General features: G+C 52.4%; 2 protein-coding genes across 4 annotated transcripts; both read left to right on the top strand.

Annotated features, from left to right (window-relative positions):
- The first annotated feature begins 893 nt into the window (after positions 1 to 893).
- Positions 894 to 2,824, top strand: Nhlrc4 (NHL repeat containing 4). Its single transcript, XM_032912634.1, has 2 exons — positions 894 to 1,319; positions 2,504 to 2,824. The coding sequence occupies exons 1-2, from the start codon at positions 906 to 908 to the stop codon at positions 2,822 to 2,824; spliced, it is 735 nt and encodes a 244-aa protein (XP_032768525.1). The 5' UTR covers positions 894 to 905.
- On the top strand, positions 1,816 to 18,077 carry Pigq (phosphatidylinositol glycan anchor biosynthesis class Q). Of its 3 annotated transcripts, none has more exons than XM_032912368.1 (11): positions 1,816 to 1,897; positions 6,907 to 7,605; positions 10,282 to 10,413; positions 10,548 to 10,668; positions 12,731 to 12,857; positions 13,130 to 13,283; positions 13,365 to 13,476; positions 13,859 to 13,939; positions 14,248 to 14,362; positions 15,821 to 15,882; positions 16,692 to 17,669. In XM_032912368.1, exons 2-11 carry the CDS (start codon positions 6,917 to 6,919, stop codon positions 16,842 to 16,844), a joined length of 1,746 nt encoding a protein of 581 aa, XP_032768259.1. In that variant the 5' UTR covers positions 1,816 to 1,897; positions 6,907 to 6,916; the 3' UTR covers positions 16,845 to 17,669. The 3 variants fall into 3 exon arrangements, with proteins under 3 accessions (XP_032768259.1, XP_032768260.1, XP_032768258.1); XM_032912369.1 differs by lacking the exons at positions 1,816 to 1,897; positions 16,692 to 17,669 and adding exons at positions 2,571 to 2,725; positions 17,985 to 18,077; XM_032912367.1 differs by lacking the exon at positions 1,816 to 1,897 and adding an exon at positions 2,571 to 2,725.
- Positions 18,078 to 19,456: the final 1,379 nt, after the last annotated feature.

Below are 19,456 nucleotides of genomic sequence, written 5' to 3'. Positions count from 1 at the left end.
TAACGGAACTTAGGCAACTCCTATGAAGGAGTCATCCCAGGGCTGCTTATCTGCCTCCTCCCCTCCTCCTTCCCAAGCCAGGACACAGCCGTGCATGCGATTTGAGCCTTAGAGCTAAACCTTTGACCCTCTTGGGTGCATAGTATCTCTCAGACTACTGCAGCAGACACCTAGACACCTGTGTGGTTGCTGTGCTTGGGGACCAGGTGAGCACTCAGAACCGGGAGGAATTGAACACACATGCAGCTCAGCCTTCCCCTCCACCTCCTACCTCAGCTCAGCTCTTCATCTACAATGGGAGGGTGCCAGCACCCATGGGCCACCATCTGCACACATGGATGTTCCAACTCTTTTGCAGCTGCAGAGAAGCCGAGACTGTGACTGCTTGCTGCCCTGGCCTCCCGTCTGTCCTGACTCCTTGACCTCCTGGGCCACCCCTACCCCCAGCCACCTACCCGCAAGGGCCTCATCTCAGGCTGGACCAACTTAGAGATGCCAGTGGCTCTTGGCAGCCTCGGCTGCTGGGACGAATCCTGGTGCCAGCAGGGGCTGCAGGGAGCCCCCGAGGCCTGCACTGCTCCCCAGATGGCCTGCTCTTCTTGACGGCTGGTGCTGCATCTTGTGTCCATGTGCTGGATCTTGAGGGACGCTCCATTTGTCAACTACCCTGCTGCATTCCTAGAACTGGAGCCTTTGTTCCAGAGGATGTGGCTGTGACAGCTGCAGGGCTTGTGGTGGTCAGTGACCTCATCCACAGGGCTGTGTATGCTCTTCGGTACACTTCCCGGGAACCCCAGGGCCGCTGGGTGACTGTAGGCAAGTTCTTGTCTCCCCGAGGGCTGGCTGTGGATGCTCTTGGCCACTTCCTGGTGACAGACTACTTGCCTGGAACTGTGCACAGCTTCATGTTAGGACCAACCTGCGAGCCTCTTGCTCCAACCTCCATGCTAGGTCTGGAGGGCCCTTGTTGGGTAGGTCCAGGGCCTGATGGAGGCTTTGCTGTGAGTGAAGAGTTTGGGGATGTACAATTGTTTGGCAGTGCCCACCAGCCTCTGGGCTCTCTAGGAACCCTGACTGGGCACAGCTTTGGTCATCCAGCGGGTGTGTGCTGTGATGCAGAGGGTAGCATTATTGTGGCCGATGAGCAGAGGCAACAAGTGACTCTGTTTCCCCGGGTTGGGCCACCCATCTGCTTGCCGTTGGAGGGACTAAAGAGGCCCTTGGGTTTGGCCTGTGCACCCCAGGGCCCACTAGTGGTGGCAGATGCAGGGGACAACTGCATCAAGGTATACCAGTATCTGGGGGGAGATGGCCTGAGGGTAGGCTCTGGGGAAAATAGTCCGTTGCTATGACTGGCCGGGCCTGAGTCCCTTGTACTATCATGGAAGGTTAGTAGGCTCCTTGAGGGCTGCTGAGCCTTCTTCCTGACACCTGCTCTTAGCTAGCTTTGTGATTTCCTCTTGGCAAGTGCTCCTGTCTACACAGAAACCATGAATCACCATCTCTTGATCAGGTTCTAAATGGGGTCACCTTCACTTCCCTGTTCAGTATGCTCATAGCTTTTCATGGCCTGAAACCCCATGGGCCACCCAGTCCCTCGTTCTGCTAGATTGGGTCTCAGGAGGCCTGAGCTCTGAGGCGACACTTGAAGCTATAGATCCTGGGAACTGAGGCTGTCTGCCAGCAGATACCTAAACAAGATCTCCTGCCGAGTGCCCCAACCCCTACATCCTAATCAGAGGCAGGCAGGCAGGCAGGCAGGGTGTGGCTGGGCTGGACTGGGGAGTTTAGGTGTGGTTCCTTAGTGTCCCCCCCCAGCTTCAGAAATATCCCATTCTTGAGCCTCCAACAGCGCTCTGGGACCAAAAGAGAAGTAAGGAGTAGGCAAATCAAAGGGGTAAGCCTTATATGTGTCCTGAGCTTTTGGGTGGGGTTCTGGGTAGCACAGGTTCTTTCATACCCTTCCATTCAAGACAAGAGCCTTTCCTCCCATGTTACGGATGAGATCTGGAAGGGGGGGAAGGGCGTGTGTGCACATGTGTATGTGTGAAGAGCTTACTCAGTGAGAATCTGTGTCTCACCCATGATCTTCAGGTGGGAAAGAGCAAGAAAAAGGTGCTTGCTTTTGTCCCCTTCAGGGTGTGGGGTAGCACCCAGCCTGTTGTCTGGACGTTGAGGTCACCACACAAGTCACTCCTCCAGGTTAGCTCAATATGTCCTGATCATTATGTTGTGGGGGATTAACAGACAATAAAAGAAACTTTGTAAGTAGATGCTCAATAAACGTTAGTTACTGCGTTGTTAGGGGAATTGCTCTCAGACTATGCGGCCCACGTAGGTCGGCGCGCACTCTACCCGCAATGTAGAGAGAGAGTGGGCAGGGCGGGGGTTTAGGAGGACAGGCAGGGTGTGGCGGTAAGAACAAAGCGGCTACCTGGATCCTCAAAGGCTGGATCCACCCGATCTTTCAGGACATTTACATCGAGGGTAGCTTTGATGACAGGAGCCGTGCGCGCGGAACTCTCGGGCTCAGGCAGTGGACAGCCCGGGCACGTTTGGGGACCGGACCGTCGCGCGACAACGCGCGGAGCCGGCGGAAATGGTGCTGATGTCCCGCGGCGGGCCTGGGAGCCGCGAACACTGTCGTCCTCCCGGGCCCGCCGAACGCGGTGCTCAACCAAGTCCCTTCCCTATCGCCCGGGTACGCGGCCCGGGGGATCAGCCGGTGAGCACTAGCGGGGACCCGGGCCCGGAGAGGAAGAGGAGGAAATCCCGAGGCAGCGCAGGCCTCTTGGTCCTCAGTGCCTGGTGCCTAAGACTGTGAGATAGGAAGCTGGAGGCCGGGGTGGAGGGAGCAGCGGCCACCGCGCAGCTGACCTCCAGGCTCAGCGGCACCCTTTGTGGGTCTGGGCTTGCTATCCCGAAATTGAGGGCGCCGAAAGGCCCCTCCTCCCCTCCAGGCGGGGAAATTGCTGGAAGATTCCTGGGGCACCGGCTGAGAGGCTCATATTTATCGACTCCAGTAAAAATCGGAAACAGATTACCCCCACCCTTTGAAATGAAAAAGGAAAGCATTTACAGAGGCAAAAATGTGTTTCTGGACAGATTCGCTTATAGGCTAGGTTGGCCTCAAAATCCTAGTGTAGCAAAGGATGACCTTGAATTTTTGATCGTCCTGCGGCCACCTTCGGATTACAGATAAACTACTACTATCGGTCTATGAGGTTCTGTGGACTGAACACAGGGTCTTGTGCAGGCTAGGCAAGCTCCCTACCAGCTAACTACATCCCTAGTAAGAAAAGTGGGTTTTTTTGGGGGTGGGGGGCGTTTATCTTGAACGTGTGGTAAAACCGAACCCTCTCAAAGATTCACAAAGTAATGTTTCAGCTATGATGTGTCCCAGGCCTCTCTTAACTGGGCTGGACATCCCTCAATCCTGCTCCTTGCAGGGGAGTAAGCAGTAGCTCTGCTTTTGCTCAAGTCTGACTTGGAGTTCTGTGGAGAGACTTCCTGGGGCCTCTTATTTAGCCCTCCTGGGAATGGGCTGTCCAGGAGGGACTTAGCAAAGGCAGCTTTTCCAAGCTTGGGCTGTTCTTTTAACCAGCATCTTTAAAGGTGTTCGCACAGCCCAGGTCTCTGCCTTCTCTTTCCAGCCTCTCACCTCTTGTATCGATCGCCTGTTCTTTCATTTTTTCCTGCTGCTGAAATCCCAGCAGCCCAGTGGAAGCACACTGCTTTTTACACTTCAGTGCTTCCGGAGAGGCTGAGTTGGGAGTAAGGGTGGGGATTTGCCTCCAAACTTGTTGAGTTCTCTCAGTGCCCCACAGATCAGAGCCCCAACTTCTCTCTGCCTTCTGCCTTCCACCTTCTTTCCTTTGACCTGCGCGCGCGCTCTCTCTCTCTCTCTCTCTCTCTCTCTCTCTCTCTCTCTCTCTCTCTCTCTCTCTCTCTCTGTGTGTGTGTGTGTGTGTGTGTGTGTTTGGGTTAAGGTAAACTATAAATGAAGCATGCTCTGTAGAAAGGATGTGCATAAACACAGTGTGCATACAGCACAGTGGATTTACACATTGAACAGACTCAAAAACAGCCTTCACAACATCAGTTTATAATTAGACCAAGGGCATTTCTCTTCCCACCCTGTTGTGAGCATTTTTCCTTAGTTCATGTGAAGTGTTCCCCAGAAGAGCCAGCTATTTCGCTGAGCTGGTGTATCCTTACAAGGTAGTTGAACAGGAGCTTGGGCTGGGCTAAAGGGTCCCCTATGACAGTGGCCCACTGGGGCTCTTACAGGTAGAATGGCTCTAGTATTTTTAACAGTGCATCCCTATCCCGTGTTGTGGCCTTCTGGGGACAGTTCCTACTGAAGGGACAAGAGAAATTGGTTCTTGACACTGGCTATGGGGATTTGGCCTGGCCTGGTATTGGGCATCAGGTTTTCTCTGTGGACACCCACCAGTTGCCTCCTCCAGGCACTTTGGGGTTTTGTTTTGCTGGAGGCGTCTGACTTGGAGTTCTGTGGAGAGGCTTCCTGAGGCTCCTGTACTTGACCCACCTGGGAATGGCTTTTTCAGCCTTGGACCGTTCTTTTCATCAGCATCAACATTAGGAAATCTGACAGTGCTAGGTCCTGTTAGTCCTCTCAGCTTTGGACTGGCCCTTTAGTTCCTATGAAACCCTAGGTCTAATCCTCAGTGTCACAAAAACAAAAAGCTTTGCCAAGTTGTTCACGTGACGGTTTCTTTGGGCTGGTATGCTTGCAGGGAGGGAGCAGAAGTATCTGGGTCCCTCAAGCTCTGGGCATTTGTCTTTAGGACAGCTACCACCACCACTTGTGTTACTATCCGTCTGTCCTCTTATCTCCAATTGTTTTATGTGAACACTAGACCTGGAAACCAGGCTTCAGCCCAAGATCTGGGCCTCCCTCAGGAAAGGATCCAAAAATGGGGGGGTCTTTGCTCATGAGTGTCTTTCACTTCACATGGGCAAGATGTGGTATTGACTAAAGAAAGGCCTATGTAGGCACCTGGACCTTGCCAAACATTCCAGCAGTTCAGTCCAGCAGGCACAAGCGAAGGAAACCCACAATCTCCAAATAGCTCCTTTCTGTGGAGGGAAAGGTGTAGGGTCCACAGAATAAAGGGTTTGTAGCTGCTGTGGTGGTTCTTGCTCAAAGGTCACACCAAGGGCCTTTGAGGCGTTCAAGGGCTAGTGTCCCCTCAGAAAATGCATTGACATTCTCTCATGGAGAGAAATACTGCTCTGTCGGGAGCCCTGTCTTGAGGTGTCTGTCAAGGATTTCAGAGGTGAGTAGAGGGCAGAGCAGAGGGAGCTCTACTACAGAGCTACATTTCCAGTCGCTTCTTTACTTGCCTTTCGAGACTGAGTCTCTGTGTCACATCTCTGAGGGGAAAGGTGTCCTGAAAGTCTGGCGCCAAGGAATAGCACAAAGTCACACCACACAACAAGCCTCATACAAGAGATTTATTGGGAAAGACACAAGAAGGCAGCTACCTCGTTTTGGGCCAGAAGTAGCCAAGAACCGTGAGAGGCAATCTTGTATAGGATTTCTTGGGAGGGTGGGGTGGTGGACCAAGTTTTCCAGGGTGGGGATTGGTGGGATTTCAAATCCTGAGCTAGGGACAAGCTCGGGGATTGGTGAGTTTTCAGCGGCAGGAGGACATGCTCCCTGTTGCAGGAGAGGCTCCTTCAAGCAGGGGCCTGAGACTCAGCCTTAGGACCGGTGCTCTATCTGAGCCCCAAACCAAGTTTGTTTGGTTCACTTTTATTTTTTTTATTTTTTATTTATTTATTTTTTTTTGGTTCTTTTTTTCGGAGCTGGGGACCAAACCCAGGGCCTTGCGCTTCCTAGGTAAGCGCTCTACCGCTGAGCTAAATCCCCAGCCCCCACTTTTATTTTTATTTTTGGTTATTTGGTGGTGTTTGAGATCAAATTCAGAATGTTGGCCATGCTAGGCAAGCCCTCTTCCATTGAAAACCATCCCTGACCCTCCAAAACAGGCTTAATACCTTTTCAGATTTACCTCATGTATGAGGTTTTGCCTGCGTGTATGTATGTGTAACCATACATGTGTCAGATCTGCTAGAACTGCAGTTATGAATGGTTATGAACCACCGTACCGGTGCTGGGAATCAAACTCAGGTCCTCTGCAAGAGCAACAAGTGCTCTTAACCTCTGAGCAGCTCTCCAGTCCCAGGTTTTAAAATTTTACCTTAACTCTTAAGTAAATCCAGTTTGTTGCTGTTTGAGATGGGGCCTTATTGTGTATGCCAGGCTTCCCTGAAATTCATGTGTAGACCTTGCTGGTCTTGAACTCGCAGTGATCTTCCTGCTTTAGCCGCCTAAGTATACTGAGACTACAGTCAAGAGCCATCTCCCCCAACCCCTTCTTCTTTTGAAGGCTGGTCTTGAACTCCTGGTACTCCTGCCTCCACCTCTCCACTGCTGGAATTACAAGTGTGCATTACACAGCTGGCTGGCTTCTGGTCTGTTATAGTTGTGTTTTGTGTACATGCTCATACTGTGTGCTTTTACAGATGTCACTCATGAGGCCTTTCTCATGAAAGCCCTCAGGCTCAGCCCCACACTCCTCTCAGTCCACAGTATCTGTATCTCACTTTGCCTTGCTTTAGGCTGTGTGCCTTGGAACATGAGGAAGCACTGCCCAGCCATCACACGTATGGCTGCTGTTTCCTGAGGCAGTGATTGGAAGAGTCCAGGCTCTGTGAGATACGTAGCCATGACCTACCAAATCCCGAACTGTGTTTTCCCAACCTGTGGCCGGCTGGGTGAATGGTCTGTAAGGGTGCTACAGCGTCTTGCAGCCACTGTGCTGCCAGCTACACAGTGGCAGCAGCTCTAAAACAACGCTCTCTCCTCTCTTGCAGGGCCCCCGGCATGGTGCTCAAGGCCTTCTTCCCCACATGCTGTGCCTCGGCAGACAGTGGCCTATTGGTGGGACGGTGGGTCCCAGGACAGAATAGTGCTGTGATCCTGGCTGTGGCGCACTTTCCCTTCATCCCCATCCAAGTCAAGGAGCTCCTGGCCCAGGTGCAGAAGGCTAGCCAAGTACAAGTGACTGTGCTAGGCACCTGGTGCCACCGTCAGCAGGAACCAGAGGAGAGCCTGGGGAAATTCCTAGAGGGCCTGGGTGCCATCTTCTCCCATAATCCCTGGTTGCAGCTATGCCGGGAGAGGGGTACCAGATTATGGAGCTGCAAGGCCACTTACCATCAGATGTCTAGCACTCTGGACACACCCACTGAAGACCAGGTCATGCTCATTTTCTATGACCAGCGCAAGCTGCTGCTCTCCTGGCTGCATCCACCTCCGGTACTACCTGACTGCCAGATTGGAGACAGCATAGCCAGCACTGGAGGCCTAGCTGACATCTTTGACACAGTGGCACGCAGTGAGGTGCTCTTCCGAAATGACCAGTTTGATGAGGGACCCGTGCGCCTGAGCCACTGGCAGTCAGAGGGAGTGGAGGCCAGTATACTTGTGGAGCTGGCAAAGCGGGCCTCCGGGCCTGTCTGCCTGCTGCTGGCTTCTCTGCTGTCCCTGATCTCAGCAGCCAGTGCTTGTTGGTAAGTGCCTCAGACAGGAGAGGTACAACAAGAAACGGGTCCCTCAAGAACCACGGGCTCTCCCTTCAGTGTGCAGTGGCATCGATAGCCAGAGGGTCCCTCCTGAGGCTGGTGTTTCTGGGACCCAGTTCTCGTCTTCCCTTCCCTCCCTTTGCATGTTAGAGCACATCGTAGTAAAGGCTGCTGTTCCTGGAGACCGACTGTGTGAGGCCCACCCAGTTGGGTGTAGAATGAATCGCAGTCAGTGCAAGCACCAAAGAGAGAACTCTGATGAGCACAAACCTAGGTTATTGCACTCCTAAAATAATTATATGTAGCTGGGCAGTGGAGATGCACACCTTTAACCCCAGCCCTCGGGAGGCAAAGACAGGGGGATCTCTGTGAACTCAAGGCCAGCCTGGTCCACAAATCAAGTCCAGGACAGCCAGGGATATTATACAGAGAAACCCTGTCTCAAAAAAAACTACGTATGTATGAATGTTTGTCAGCATTTATGTATCCTGTGCATCCCTAGTCAGGGTCATGTGGGTGCTGGGAACTAAACCTTGTCTTCTGCTTATCTCACTAATTTTTGTGTTTGGGACAGGGTCTCAGCTATATAGCCCTGGCTGGCCTGGAACTCGCTATGTGGACCAGGCTGGCCTCAGGTTCTGCCTCTGGGAGTGCAATACCTGCCTTGCCTGAGGTGACCTGTGAGGACACAGAACTGCCCATTCCCCTGCTTTTCTGTTTTCCCCACAGCTGGCTTCAGGGGCAGTTCCTCTCCAGGCCAGACAGTTGTCTGGGGTGCTGGTACTCACCCATGATCTCTAGAATCATGGGTTGCTGGTCTGGTGAGCAGTTTGGGAAAGTCCCCAAATCCTTGGAATGCTGGGTAACCCTAGGTTATTTTAGTTTAGCTTGTGAATGAAGAATGAGGGCCTGGAGGCCCTTTTCTCTCAGAGATGATGTTCATTCTCTCCTCCTCCCTCCCTCCTCTCTCTCTCTCTCTCTCTCTCCCTCCCTCTCCCTCCCTCCCTCTCCCTCTCTCTCTCTCTCTCTCTCTCTCTCCTCTCTCTCTCTCTCCTACCTACCCACCTACCTACCTACCTACCCTATCTCTATCTTGAGGCAGTGTGTCACTGTGTTGTCCTGGCTGCCCTGGAAAACTCTTTGTGGACCAGGCTGGCTTTGAACTCACAGATCCACCTCCCTCTGCCACGGGGATCAAATGTGTGTGCCATCATAGTACTGGACAAACCCTGTACCAGATGAGCTATATCTCCAGCCTAAGATAATGTTTCCTTGGTGCTGCTGCCCATAAGGAGCTGTAGGCTCGCCCCCTCTGTCCTCCCTTTAGATCTACAGACTGGTTTCTAGTGTGGGGTCTGACTTGCCTTTTCCAGGGGCTCTGGTGACCTTAGGATACCGTCCCAGAAAGGGAGCCCTGGGTAATCTATAGGAATACACTTTAGGTTGCAGGAGCTGCTGGGTATCTTGATGTATGGTGTAGACTTTCGTGACAACCTTAGAATTAAGGTGAAGATATGTCTGGGCCCAGGTGCCATTATATCACAGATGGTCCTTAGTATTTCTTATCAAGAGACTCAAGGAAGGCAGAGATGCCTGTGTATTAAATGCAGACACCAGCCTGTCCATCAAGCAAGAGTCAGCAGTTATGAGTGCTGATGTACAGGCAAGGCTGTCACTACAGAATAAAGAGCTCCTCTCTACCTTTCCTGACTTTGTGCCCTTCTCAAACAACCCAGGCGTGGAGCCTGGGCCATGAAGGACTGACCCGGACCCTGGAGTTTCATGTGCCCAGTGAGAGGTCACTGTGGCTGGCTGTTTGAAAGGGAAGGCTCTGTTGAGTACAGTTCGGAATGGACTCCTAGCTGCACTGTGGAAGAGGGGCCTTTAAACCTTCCAGAGTCATGTCCTGCTCTTTCCTCCTGAGGTTACACACAGCTCTGCACATCCCAGGGGCCCTTGGGTCCTTCCTGTCTCCCGCTGCTGCTGTTCTGTTTGTTACATGAGCGCAGTCCAATTGCTATCAGGAACCTTCTTCGTCCTTGACTTGAAGACATCTCTTGTTACCATCCAGTAGGCAGGGCAAGTCCTGTGTGGATGGGAGATGACCTAATCCCCTTCCCCCTACTTTAGGCTATCTTCGTGGGGAAGGCAGCCCTAACTAAGCTGGTCTTGTGCTGGAGATTTGTTTACCTCAGCCTCCTGAGTCCTGGGATTAAAGGCGTGTGTACTCACGCCTGGCTATCTTCTCAGCCATCTCCCCCCCCACCCCCCGCAGCTGGGGACCAAACCCAGGGCCTTGCGCTTGCTAGGCAAGCGCTCTACCACTGAGCTAAATCCCCAACCCCTCTTCTCAGCCATCTTGATACTTATCTTTGCATTGACTGGTGAGCTCAGGTGTGCCTGAGGCTCTGCGAGGGGTCCAGCTCTGTGGTATCAGTAAGCATGGTTGGGGTGGGGGGTCAGGAAGGGGCTGTGCATTTCACACCTATGTGTCCTTGCTTGGCTGTGTTGGTCATCACATTTGCCTGGGCCTTGCTGAGCTCTGAAGTGAAATCAAAGGCTCCAGGTGAGGAGCTCTGGCTCTTCTAGAGTGAGGGACCTTGGCTGGGAAGCCAAGGAACCGAAGGCTGGAGTTGTCAGTCTCAGCCCTTATATTCTCCCTAGGCTATGGAAGCTGGGGCCTCTTGCCTTCATCAGAAGCAAGCTCTCCACTTGTGAGCAGCTCCAGCACCGGCTGAAGCACCTCTCATTCATCTTCAGCACCGAGAAAGCCCAGAGTCCCATGCAGCTGATGAGGTGGGGTTTCCTTTACAAGGAACGGTGGGGTCGCCCATCCTCTTCTTTGCCTCTGCTCTGCCTTGTGCCTCCAGCCAGGCCTCTCTCAGGTCACAGGCTGTGTCTAGCTGTGCTTTCTCTGATTTTCCTTTCAGGAAGGCCAACATGCTGGTTTCTGTGCTCCTGGATGTGGCCCTTGGCTTGCTGCTGCTCTCTTGGCTCCACAGCAACAACCGGATTGGACAGCTGGCCAATGCCCTGGTCCCTGTGGCCGATGTGAGTGGATTCGGGTGGAGCCCAGCTTCATGAGGGTTGGGAATCCTCTCGGGTAGTCCTTTAGCTGGCAGGAACAGCTCCTCCCTGTCCTCACCTAGAGACCCTGCCTTTGCCCCTAGCCTGAGATGTTTCCTGGCTCTTGGGACCTATGTCTCTCAAGTCAGCATTGGCGAAATGCCTGCTGCCCCTTCTTGAAGGTGGCAGTGTCTGGGGGCCATTTTGATTGAGGCTTTCATGGACTCCTTTGTGCTAAGCTTATCTTCCAGATGAAAGCCAACCTCAGGACAGCTCTGGCTCAGGGCTGTTCCTGGGCTGGCCATGCTATTGCCAGATTGCTCTTACACTGGAAACAAGAGGCATAGGCTTGTCCTCTCTACTCCCAGTGTTTCCCTACACGGTATGTACAGCACATCCACACTGGTCCCTTCACCTCGTTTCTGCCCAGCCTTGGAACACTTCAGTTCTCCATCTCGTCTGCAGTAGACTGAAAGCAGTTTGTACTGTGGAAGCCTTGGGGGTTCTGCTTCTGCTCCATCAGTGCAGATGTGGGCTAGGTCTGCTCGTTGCCAGGCCAGGAATCTGGGGCGGCAGTGGGCCCTCAGCTTTAAGATCTGTGGAGGTCATCCCAGTAGGAAAGAGGAGCTGGGGCTGGGTAAAAGGGTGAGGCTGTTTCTATATTCTGTTTCTTGGCCAGCTTTGTCTGAATTTTCCTTTTTACAAAATTGCAAAAAAAAAAAAAAAACCATAAATATTTAATTAAAAGATGGAGTCTTTTCCGCTGCCAGGCTTTTATCCTTTAAATATTAAATAAGACCTATTTATAAAGAGGGTTCTGCTCTCCTCCCTGGTGGTCCCGAGGCTCTTGCACAGGGTTGCAGAGGCTTGGGGAAGAGCATGGATGGATGTAGGAGTTACTCTAGAGGACTGGACAGTGGTGCACACCTTTAATCCCAGGACTTGGGAGGCAGAGACAGGCAGATCTCTATGAGTTTGAGCCCAGCCTGGTCTCTACAGTAAGTTCCAGGACAGCCAAGGCTATATAAAGAAACTGTCGGGGTTGGGGATTTAGCTCAGCGGTAGAGCGCTTGCCTAGCAAGCACAAGGCCCTGGGTTCGGTCCCCAGCTCCGAAAAAAAGAAAAGGGGAAAAAAAAATATCTCAGAGAGAGAGGGAGAGGGAGAGGGAAAGAGAGAAATAAAAACGGAAAAGGATTACTCCTGGGGCCTCACCTTGGTGACAGAGTGGAGCATCCTTAGCCAGGACCAGCTTCCCTCTTGTTGAAGTCCCTATGCTGTTCACTGCACTCAATTGTGTCTTTTCTCTGCGGGCCCTTGTCCTCTGGGGCTCTGACCTGCTTGCCAAGTCTCTGATAAGCCCGGTGCCCTCTCACTCACCCAAGATTGCTATCAGTTGCTGGGTAGCCCTACCTCTGATAGCGAGTGGATGGTGAAGTCTTTAACAGAGGCCTTCAGTATTTCCCAGGTGTGGTTTGAATTGAGCCATGGTCTATCCCATCCCACATCAGCAATATCCAGGTATCATGGGCCTAGGACCCTATGGGTCTGGGACTGAAGTAGCAGAATAAGAGGATGAAGGGAGTTCTCAGGCTGAGGTAGATGTCTCATGGGGACACAGGCACAAGGCATTTGTTTATGTATTCCAGCCTGTTAGATTCCTCAAACCAGGATCTTGGAAGTCATCTGTGACCAGGGGTCAGGGGTCCAGTTGCCAGACGAGTTTGGGAAACACTGTTTTTGTCCAAAGTTAGAAGACTTTGGTGCACATCTTTAATCCTGGCACTTGAAAGGCAGAGGCAGGTGGATCTCTATGAGTTTGAGGCCACCCTAGTCTACACAGTGAGTTCCAAGACATTAGAACTATATAGTGAGACCCTGTTTAATTAAATAAGACAATGAGTCAGAACCTTGGAAGAAGTCTAGGCTGCCTTTGTCCTGCCCAGATAGCCTGGCTAGAGTGGGAGCCTGTTACGGACAATCCTCACCTACTCACTCACCTACCTCAGTGTGACCATGTCATCCCTCCCCTGCCCCATGTCCCTGTAGCGCGTGGCTGAGGAGCTCCAGCATCTGCTGCAGTGGCTGATGGGTGCTCCTGCTGGGCTCAAGATGAATCGGGCACTGGATCAGGTGCTAGGCCGCTTTTTCCTGTACCACATCCACCTGTGGATCAGTGAGTGCCTGATGGGCAGGGTTGGGCAGCCAAGCGGGCTGGTTGAGGAGAGCAGGGGACCCTAGTCAGGCCCCATTTCCCCTGCTTCCATTTTCTGGCCTCCTGTTTGTATGGAGCCAACTGTGTCAGGCCAGCTGCTCAAGCCAAAGTTGGGCCAGTGACTGGGCCTGTGCTATGCTCACTTGTGTCCTGCAGTGTTAGGTATCCATTCCTGGAAGCGTGGGCTCCCAGTGCCTCACTGACACTACTTATGGCCGAACCCCATCCTGCAGGCTATATCCACCTAATGTCCCCCTTTATTGAGCACATCCTGTGGCATGTGGGACTCTCAGCCTGCCTTGGACTGACTGTTGCTCTGTCCATCTTTTCGGACATCATCGCCCTTCTTACCTTCCACATCTACTGCTTCTATGTGTACGGTGCCAGGTATGTATATATTCAAGTGGGCACTTATCGGGGAGTGAGTGCATGGGTGAGCTGTGGCACTCATGGGCCTATGTCCTACAGGCTGTACTGCCTGAAGATCTATGGTCTCTCCTCGCTCTGGCGTCTCTTCCGGGGAAAGAAGTGGAATGTTCTGCGCCAGCGGGTAGATTCTTGTTCCTATGACCTTGACCAGGTACAACTTTGCGCCCGCCGTCCTGGCCAGGGCAGCTACTTAGACCCAACCAGGGCCAACCTACTCCTATCCTGCAACTGGCCTGCAGCATTTGGCCTAGGGGAGGTACCCACAGTCCTACGTGCTTTACCAAGGTGGGCACAGGACCTGCTTTGGCTTATTCCCTTTGCTTGGGTACCCTGCTGACTGTTTCCCCACGAGACACCAGGTCCACAGGGTATACAGACAAGCCCCCTCGTGGTAAAGGGAACATGCTGACCCGTGCTAGCTCAGGAGACCAAAAAAATTCAACTGCAGTTTAAGATGTGTGTGGGCAGTGATGGAGTGACCTCCCTGGTCTGGATCTTGGGATGCCAGGTATGCCGGTCCTTTTTCCCTACAGCTGTTCATCGGGACCTTGCTCTTCACCATCTTGGTCTTCTTGCTGCCCACCACCGCTCTGTACTACCTGGTATTCACCCTGGTGAGCCCAGTAACTCCCGCCCTGGGACCTACAGAACTTGGGATTGGTCACTGCCTGGGCCAGGCACACAGGGAACATTAGCATGGCTGTTCTGAACTCTCTGGAAACTATGTACTGGTCTTAAAGCAGTTGGGGATCCTGTCCTGGAGAAGACTGGCTACAGGGGTGGTTGGGACCCATAGTAGGTAGATGGGGTCATAGAGGAGCCCTCCTCTAGAGGTGAGCCTATTGGGCTGCTCTCCTCCTAGGCCTATCTGATGTGTGCCCTCAGCCCCAGTCAGTGTCCCTAAATGTCACCTTTGCTTCAGCTCCGGCTCCTGGTGATCACTGTGCAGGGCTTAATCCATCTACTTGTAGACCTCATCAATTCCCTCCCACTATACTCCCTTGGCCTTCGACTCTGCCGACCCTACAGGCTGGCAGGTAAGTGTTGGGTGCTGGGTGGCTGGCTTCTGACAGATGATATAACATACCCATAGGCCTTACGAAAGCACCTGTGCCAACCTGATGTGTCTCCTGCCTGAAAGGATTGGTGTAGGCAGGGCCATGAGACAGACTCGGTCCTGAACACATGCTGCTATCTTCTCTCTCTCCCTGGAGAGTAAAGTTCAGAGACAAAGACCAGAGGCACCATCCTTCCTGTAATATGTGAGACTTGCGTGAGGATCTGCGTGGGATATGGCTCAGACTCAGAGGTCTGTCTCCATGTGGATACAGGCTATATGTCTGCCTTTGATGACCCTCACCCTTGGAGGGACAGGCCAGAATGGGGGCTGCTAGGCTGTAGCCGGATCATCCTGCACTGTGTAAAATCACCTGTCACCCAAGCTGTCTCTCTGGGTCTCTGCATTCTGATACCATGTCCCTTGAGGGGACTTATCTCCTTTAGCATGAGGTTGTTATGGGCAACCCATGTGTCTCTGGGGCTTTGGATACAGCACGGACTTTACTAATATATATATCATAGCCGATGTTCGACACCAATTTGGTTGATTTCTAAGGTGACCAGTTATGCCCATCTGACTCTTCCAGCCAGCTCAGACCCTTTTGATAGGGATTTGCAGATTCCTTGGCTTTAAACCAATTTCAAGGTCTGCCTTCAGGCATCTCCCTGCTGCTGAAAGCCTATAAAACATTGTGTGAACATCCCTCTAGCTAATTTCTCCATTAGCCTCAGGGGGCCCAGGCCAGAGACTCATTTGCAATGTTACTCACTTGCCTGCTGCCCCCACTTCTTCACCTCAGAACACAAAAACAGGTGGGCCATAGTAGTCCTAGACACAGCCTGGGTACAGGACCTCTTCCTCCTTAGCCTAGAGCCAGTGCTGGGGCAGGGCAGTTTAATTTTGCTTGGAAGGCCCTTTCCACTCTCTGACCCTTCCCACTCTCTGGCTTTAAGCTTCGTTTTCAGCTCATTTGTTTTCAAGACTGGGTTGCTCTGTGTACCTCTAGCAGTCTTGGAACTCACTCTGTAGACCAGGTTGCCCTGGAACTCAGTTCCACCTGCCTTTGCCTCCCAAGTGTGCACCACCACACCTGGCCCATTTCCTGCTCTTTTAAGAACCAGCTTCCTGGATTTCCTAGACCTGGATCCCAAAAGACAGGCCCGGGGTACTTAAATCAGCCAGACACAGAAGTTGTAAGACTCTGAACCATTAATAGGGCGTCCCACCCAGCACAGAGGCAGCTGGGAAAGGTAGAGGAGGCGAGAATCTTGCATGCCCAGGCAGGTCTGCTGCCACCTAGCTCTGCTCAAAGGGACTTCTAGTGTCTAAAATTGCCATCTACAACAGCCTCTGCTGACCCATAGCATTCAGTGGGACCAGTGAAAGCTGATTGGGTGTTGCCACCTTCCTTCCTAAATACCTTGCTTTCCTATAGCTGGTGTGAAGTTCAGAGTTCTGGAAAAGGAGGCAGGCAGGCCCCTCCGCCTCCTGATGCAGGTAAGAACTTCTTTACGCTTCACTGCTACTCAGACCTGGGACCCCCTCCCACCATATTCCTCCAGTTCTCTGGGACAGCCGGTGTCAGCTGATGGGACACTGTGGTGTTATATCAGCCAGAGGTCAGATATAGGCAGAAGGACCCAGTGGAGCTAAGGGATAGGTTCCTAGGCATCTGAGCACCATAACTCGCTGTGTCTGGAGCCTCCTCAGCAGAGCTGTGGCTACCTAGTGTGGTCTACATAGCTGATATGCAGTCCAGCCTACAGGTGGATACCCCTTTCCTTGGCCAGAGACATCATGAAGCCGCCCTGGGTCCCATAGTGCTCAAGATTGTGATGAAACAGGAATGGCTTTACAAAGGCCTCATGACAAGTCGCCATTTCCTGTTGGACTTGAACCCTGGCTCTTTCAGTCCCAGGTTCCAGTCCCTGTGTGACTTTCCAGGTATTGAGTTGTACCTTGGGCCAAGTTCAAATCTCTCAGATGCTGAAACATCTGGCATGATCCTTCTCCTCCCAGAAGCCTAGAGACAGAGTAGATCCTAGGATAGGGCAGACACTGAGCTCCCTTTGTCACCCTCAGGGGACCAAAGTGCTGTATGAGCTGCTCCTCCAAGTATAGATAGCATGCTATTCTGTAGGCAAAGGTTTGTCAGAGCCCAGCTGGGCCTGCCCTACAGTTGTCTAGCTAAAGATTCTCTCGAGGGCCAGTCAGGCTCGGGATGCCAGCCCTCAGGAGCTTCTGTGCACACAGCTGAAGCACCTGTGACCACCCCCCCCCCACTGATAACTGCCCTACCCTTGCAGATAAACCCTCTGCCCTATAGCCATGTTGTGCACACCTACCGTCTGCCTAGCTGTGGCTGCCATCCCAAGCACTCCTGGGGTACCCTGTGCCGAAAGCTGTTCTTCGGAGAGCTCATCTACCCCTGGAGGCAGAGAGAGGACAAACAGGACTGAGGAGCTGGACACAGCCTGCTCATAGCTACTGCAGCCATCTCACCTCCTCTGCCAAGATAGCACTGACCATGGGGGTCATCTCAGGCCCCACATGGGCCAACCAAACTCTGCTGAATGTAGGCAGACCTTACCCTGCCAGCTTCACTCCTGCACTCTGGCTAGCACAGTGGTTCTCAACCTTCCTAATGTTGTGACCCTTTAATATAGTTCATGTTGTGGTGACCCTAACCATAAAATTATTTTCATTACTACTTCATAACTAATTTTGCTACTGTTATGAATTGTGATATTATATATATATATATATATATATATATATATCTGTGTTTTCTGACAGTCATAGGTGACTGCTATGGAAGGGTCATATGACCCCCAAAGAGGTTGTGACTCACAGGTTGAGAACCACTGGTCTAGTACCACCTGTGGGGGGACCCACATGGTTTCTGTAGTCGTTGCAGTGAGCCTGATTCCTAGGAGCACTCTGACCCCACTCCCTGGGATGTGCCGGCATGTCCTCTTGGCTGCTTTATTGGGTGGGAGCACTCCTGGGCCCCTGCTGCACTCCAGAAGCCTCAGCAGAGCATTCCCATGGGAACAGGCAGTTGCTGATCCCTTGCCCCAGCGGACTAATCCCTCACCCTGCACTTCATGGGGTTCACTCGTGCTCCCTGGAGATCGCTTTGTCAAATCGCTGCTAATAGGCCTGTGTGTACCCTTTGCTTCAAGTCACATCAACTGGGGTGACTGGACACCTGCCAGCCTGGCTGCCCTGTTCTTGCTGAGTGCTCCATGTGTGGATAGGCCCTTTGGCAAAATATTCTTTCATTTCTTTTCCTTTCTTTTTTTTTTCATAGCTTTATTCTTTCATTTCTTACATACTCCTTACGAGACCAGGCAGCTCCCTTCTGGACAAGTACTTCCATATTATGTGAATGACCTTGGGAAGGTGAATGGCCAGGGTTCCCTGACACTTAGTGGACACCATGTGAGCTAGTACCTAGGGGCCAGGAAACCCCACTGCCTGATGGTCTAGAAGTGTCTGCTGTGGGCAGGCAGGAGGGGCAGCCAGCCCTGCCTGCCTCTCAGGGCACTTGGGACGATCGACCTTGGTTCATTTGTGCCTGCTTCCTCTTGCTATAGGTCATAGCCGCTCTTAAGCACCTAGTGCAGGGTTTTGGTGAAGATGAATCCTGATCCTGTGGTGACAATAAAACCTTATGAATCTGGAGTCCAGCTTGGTGTGCTGCTAGTCTGACTAGGTGGGTGGGCTGGGCGGAGCACTGGGTCACTTCAGATGACTGTCATCATGTCCTGCCTAAGGCCTCCACGAGGGTCTGCCAAGTTGGTGTGCAGCCCTAGGCACTTGAAGACGGCATAGACAGGTAAACAGAGCTAGGGCCTCAGGGCCTCTGGCCAAGCTTTCACCCTGATTCTTGGGGCAGGGATGCAGTCTGGTAGGGCTGGGGCTGTCTACTCTGGTCTCTGCGTATGTGGATTCCAAACAAAGCAGAGCACTGCCCTGGACTGACAGGTTTCTCTGTGTAGCCCTGGCTATCACAGAACTCATTCTGTAGACCAGGCTGGCCCCACACAGATCAGCTTGCCTCTGTCTCCCCAGTGTTGGACTGAAGGAGTGTGCCAACACCACCCATTTTTAACTGACTGAACATCTGCAGTCTTCAGATGCCTCCAGGCCTGTTGTCCTGGTCATGGAGAAGGGGCCCTCAGTTGCTTTCGAACCTGGGACTCCACAAAAGATAAATATAGGCCAACCAGGGAGTGCCACAGTGTGAGCCTGTGTCCACATTGAGCCTGCTGAACTCTAGGCAGGCCTTACACGTTCTCTTGGTAATCCTTTGGGATTCAGCTGCACAGATACCACTTCTGTGCATGCATTTCTGCCCCACTCTGCCAGGCCACCCTTACCCATCCATCAACTGCCTGCTCTCACCCCTTTACTCCTCTCAGGCAGAGCTTCTGACCTCAGCCCAGCTGGCCCTGTCATGAGATGAGGCTGGCAGCTGTCATCCTGTGCGGCAGAGGGCTGGGCTGTCTGCCCTTCTGAATACCAGTCAGGGCCTGGCACCAGAGCTGGCTGAAGGAACACTGGTCACTGGAGCCACAAGAGTTGTCTCCTGCAGAGAGCTGTGCCCACAGAGGTTTTTCCGATGCTTCTCAGACATAGCTCATGTATGTCTAACAGTAGGGCTGGTGTTTGGTGGCATTGCTTTGGTGGACAAGGTGCCTGGTGCTGTTAAATGGTGGCCTTTCCAGGAGCTAACTGTCAGGGTTCCTCTCACAATCGGCCTTCTTTTGTAACTAGAAGAGCTTGTCTGCAGGTACTTGGGACACGAACATGGTCTGACTCTTCATCCTCTCCACTGTCATGTCAGTCACTGTGTCTGGATCTGTCTACTTATGAGAGAGAGGTTCCAGGGCCTCTTTTTTTTTTTTTTTTTTTTTTTTCGAGCTGGGGACTGAACCCAGGGCCTTGCGCTTGCTAGGCAAGTGCTCTACCACTGAGCTAAATCCCCAACCCCTGGGCCTCTTGTTGCCAGTCTAAGGCCAGGACTTCTGAGTGATTGAAACATTACTATTTTGAAATATGTATC

Source organism: Rattus rattus, chromosome 9, assembly GCF_011064425.1.
Source record: "Rattus rattus isolate New Zealand chromosome 9, Rrattus_CSIRO_v1, whole genome shotgun sequence".
Lineage (NCBI taxonomy): Eukaryota > Metazoa > Chordata > Mammalia > Rodentia > Muridae > Rattus > Rattus rattus.
The sequence above is the reverse complement of the archived record's forward strand: the minus strand, read 5'-3'. Positions and strand labels throughout refer to the sequence as shown.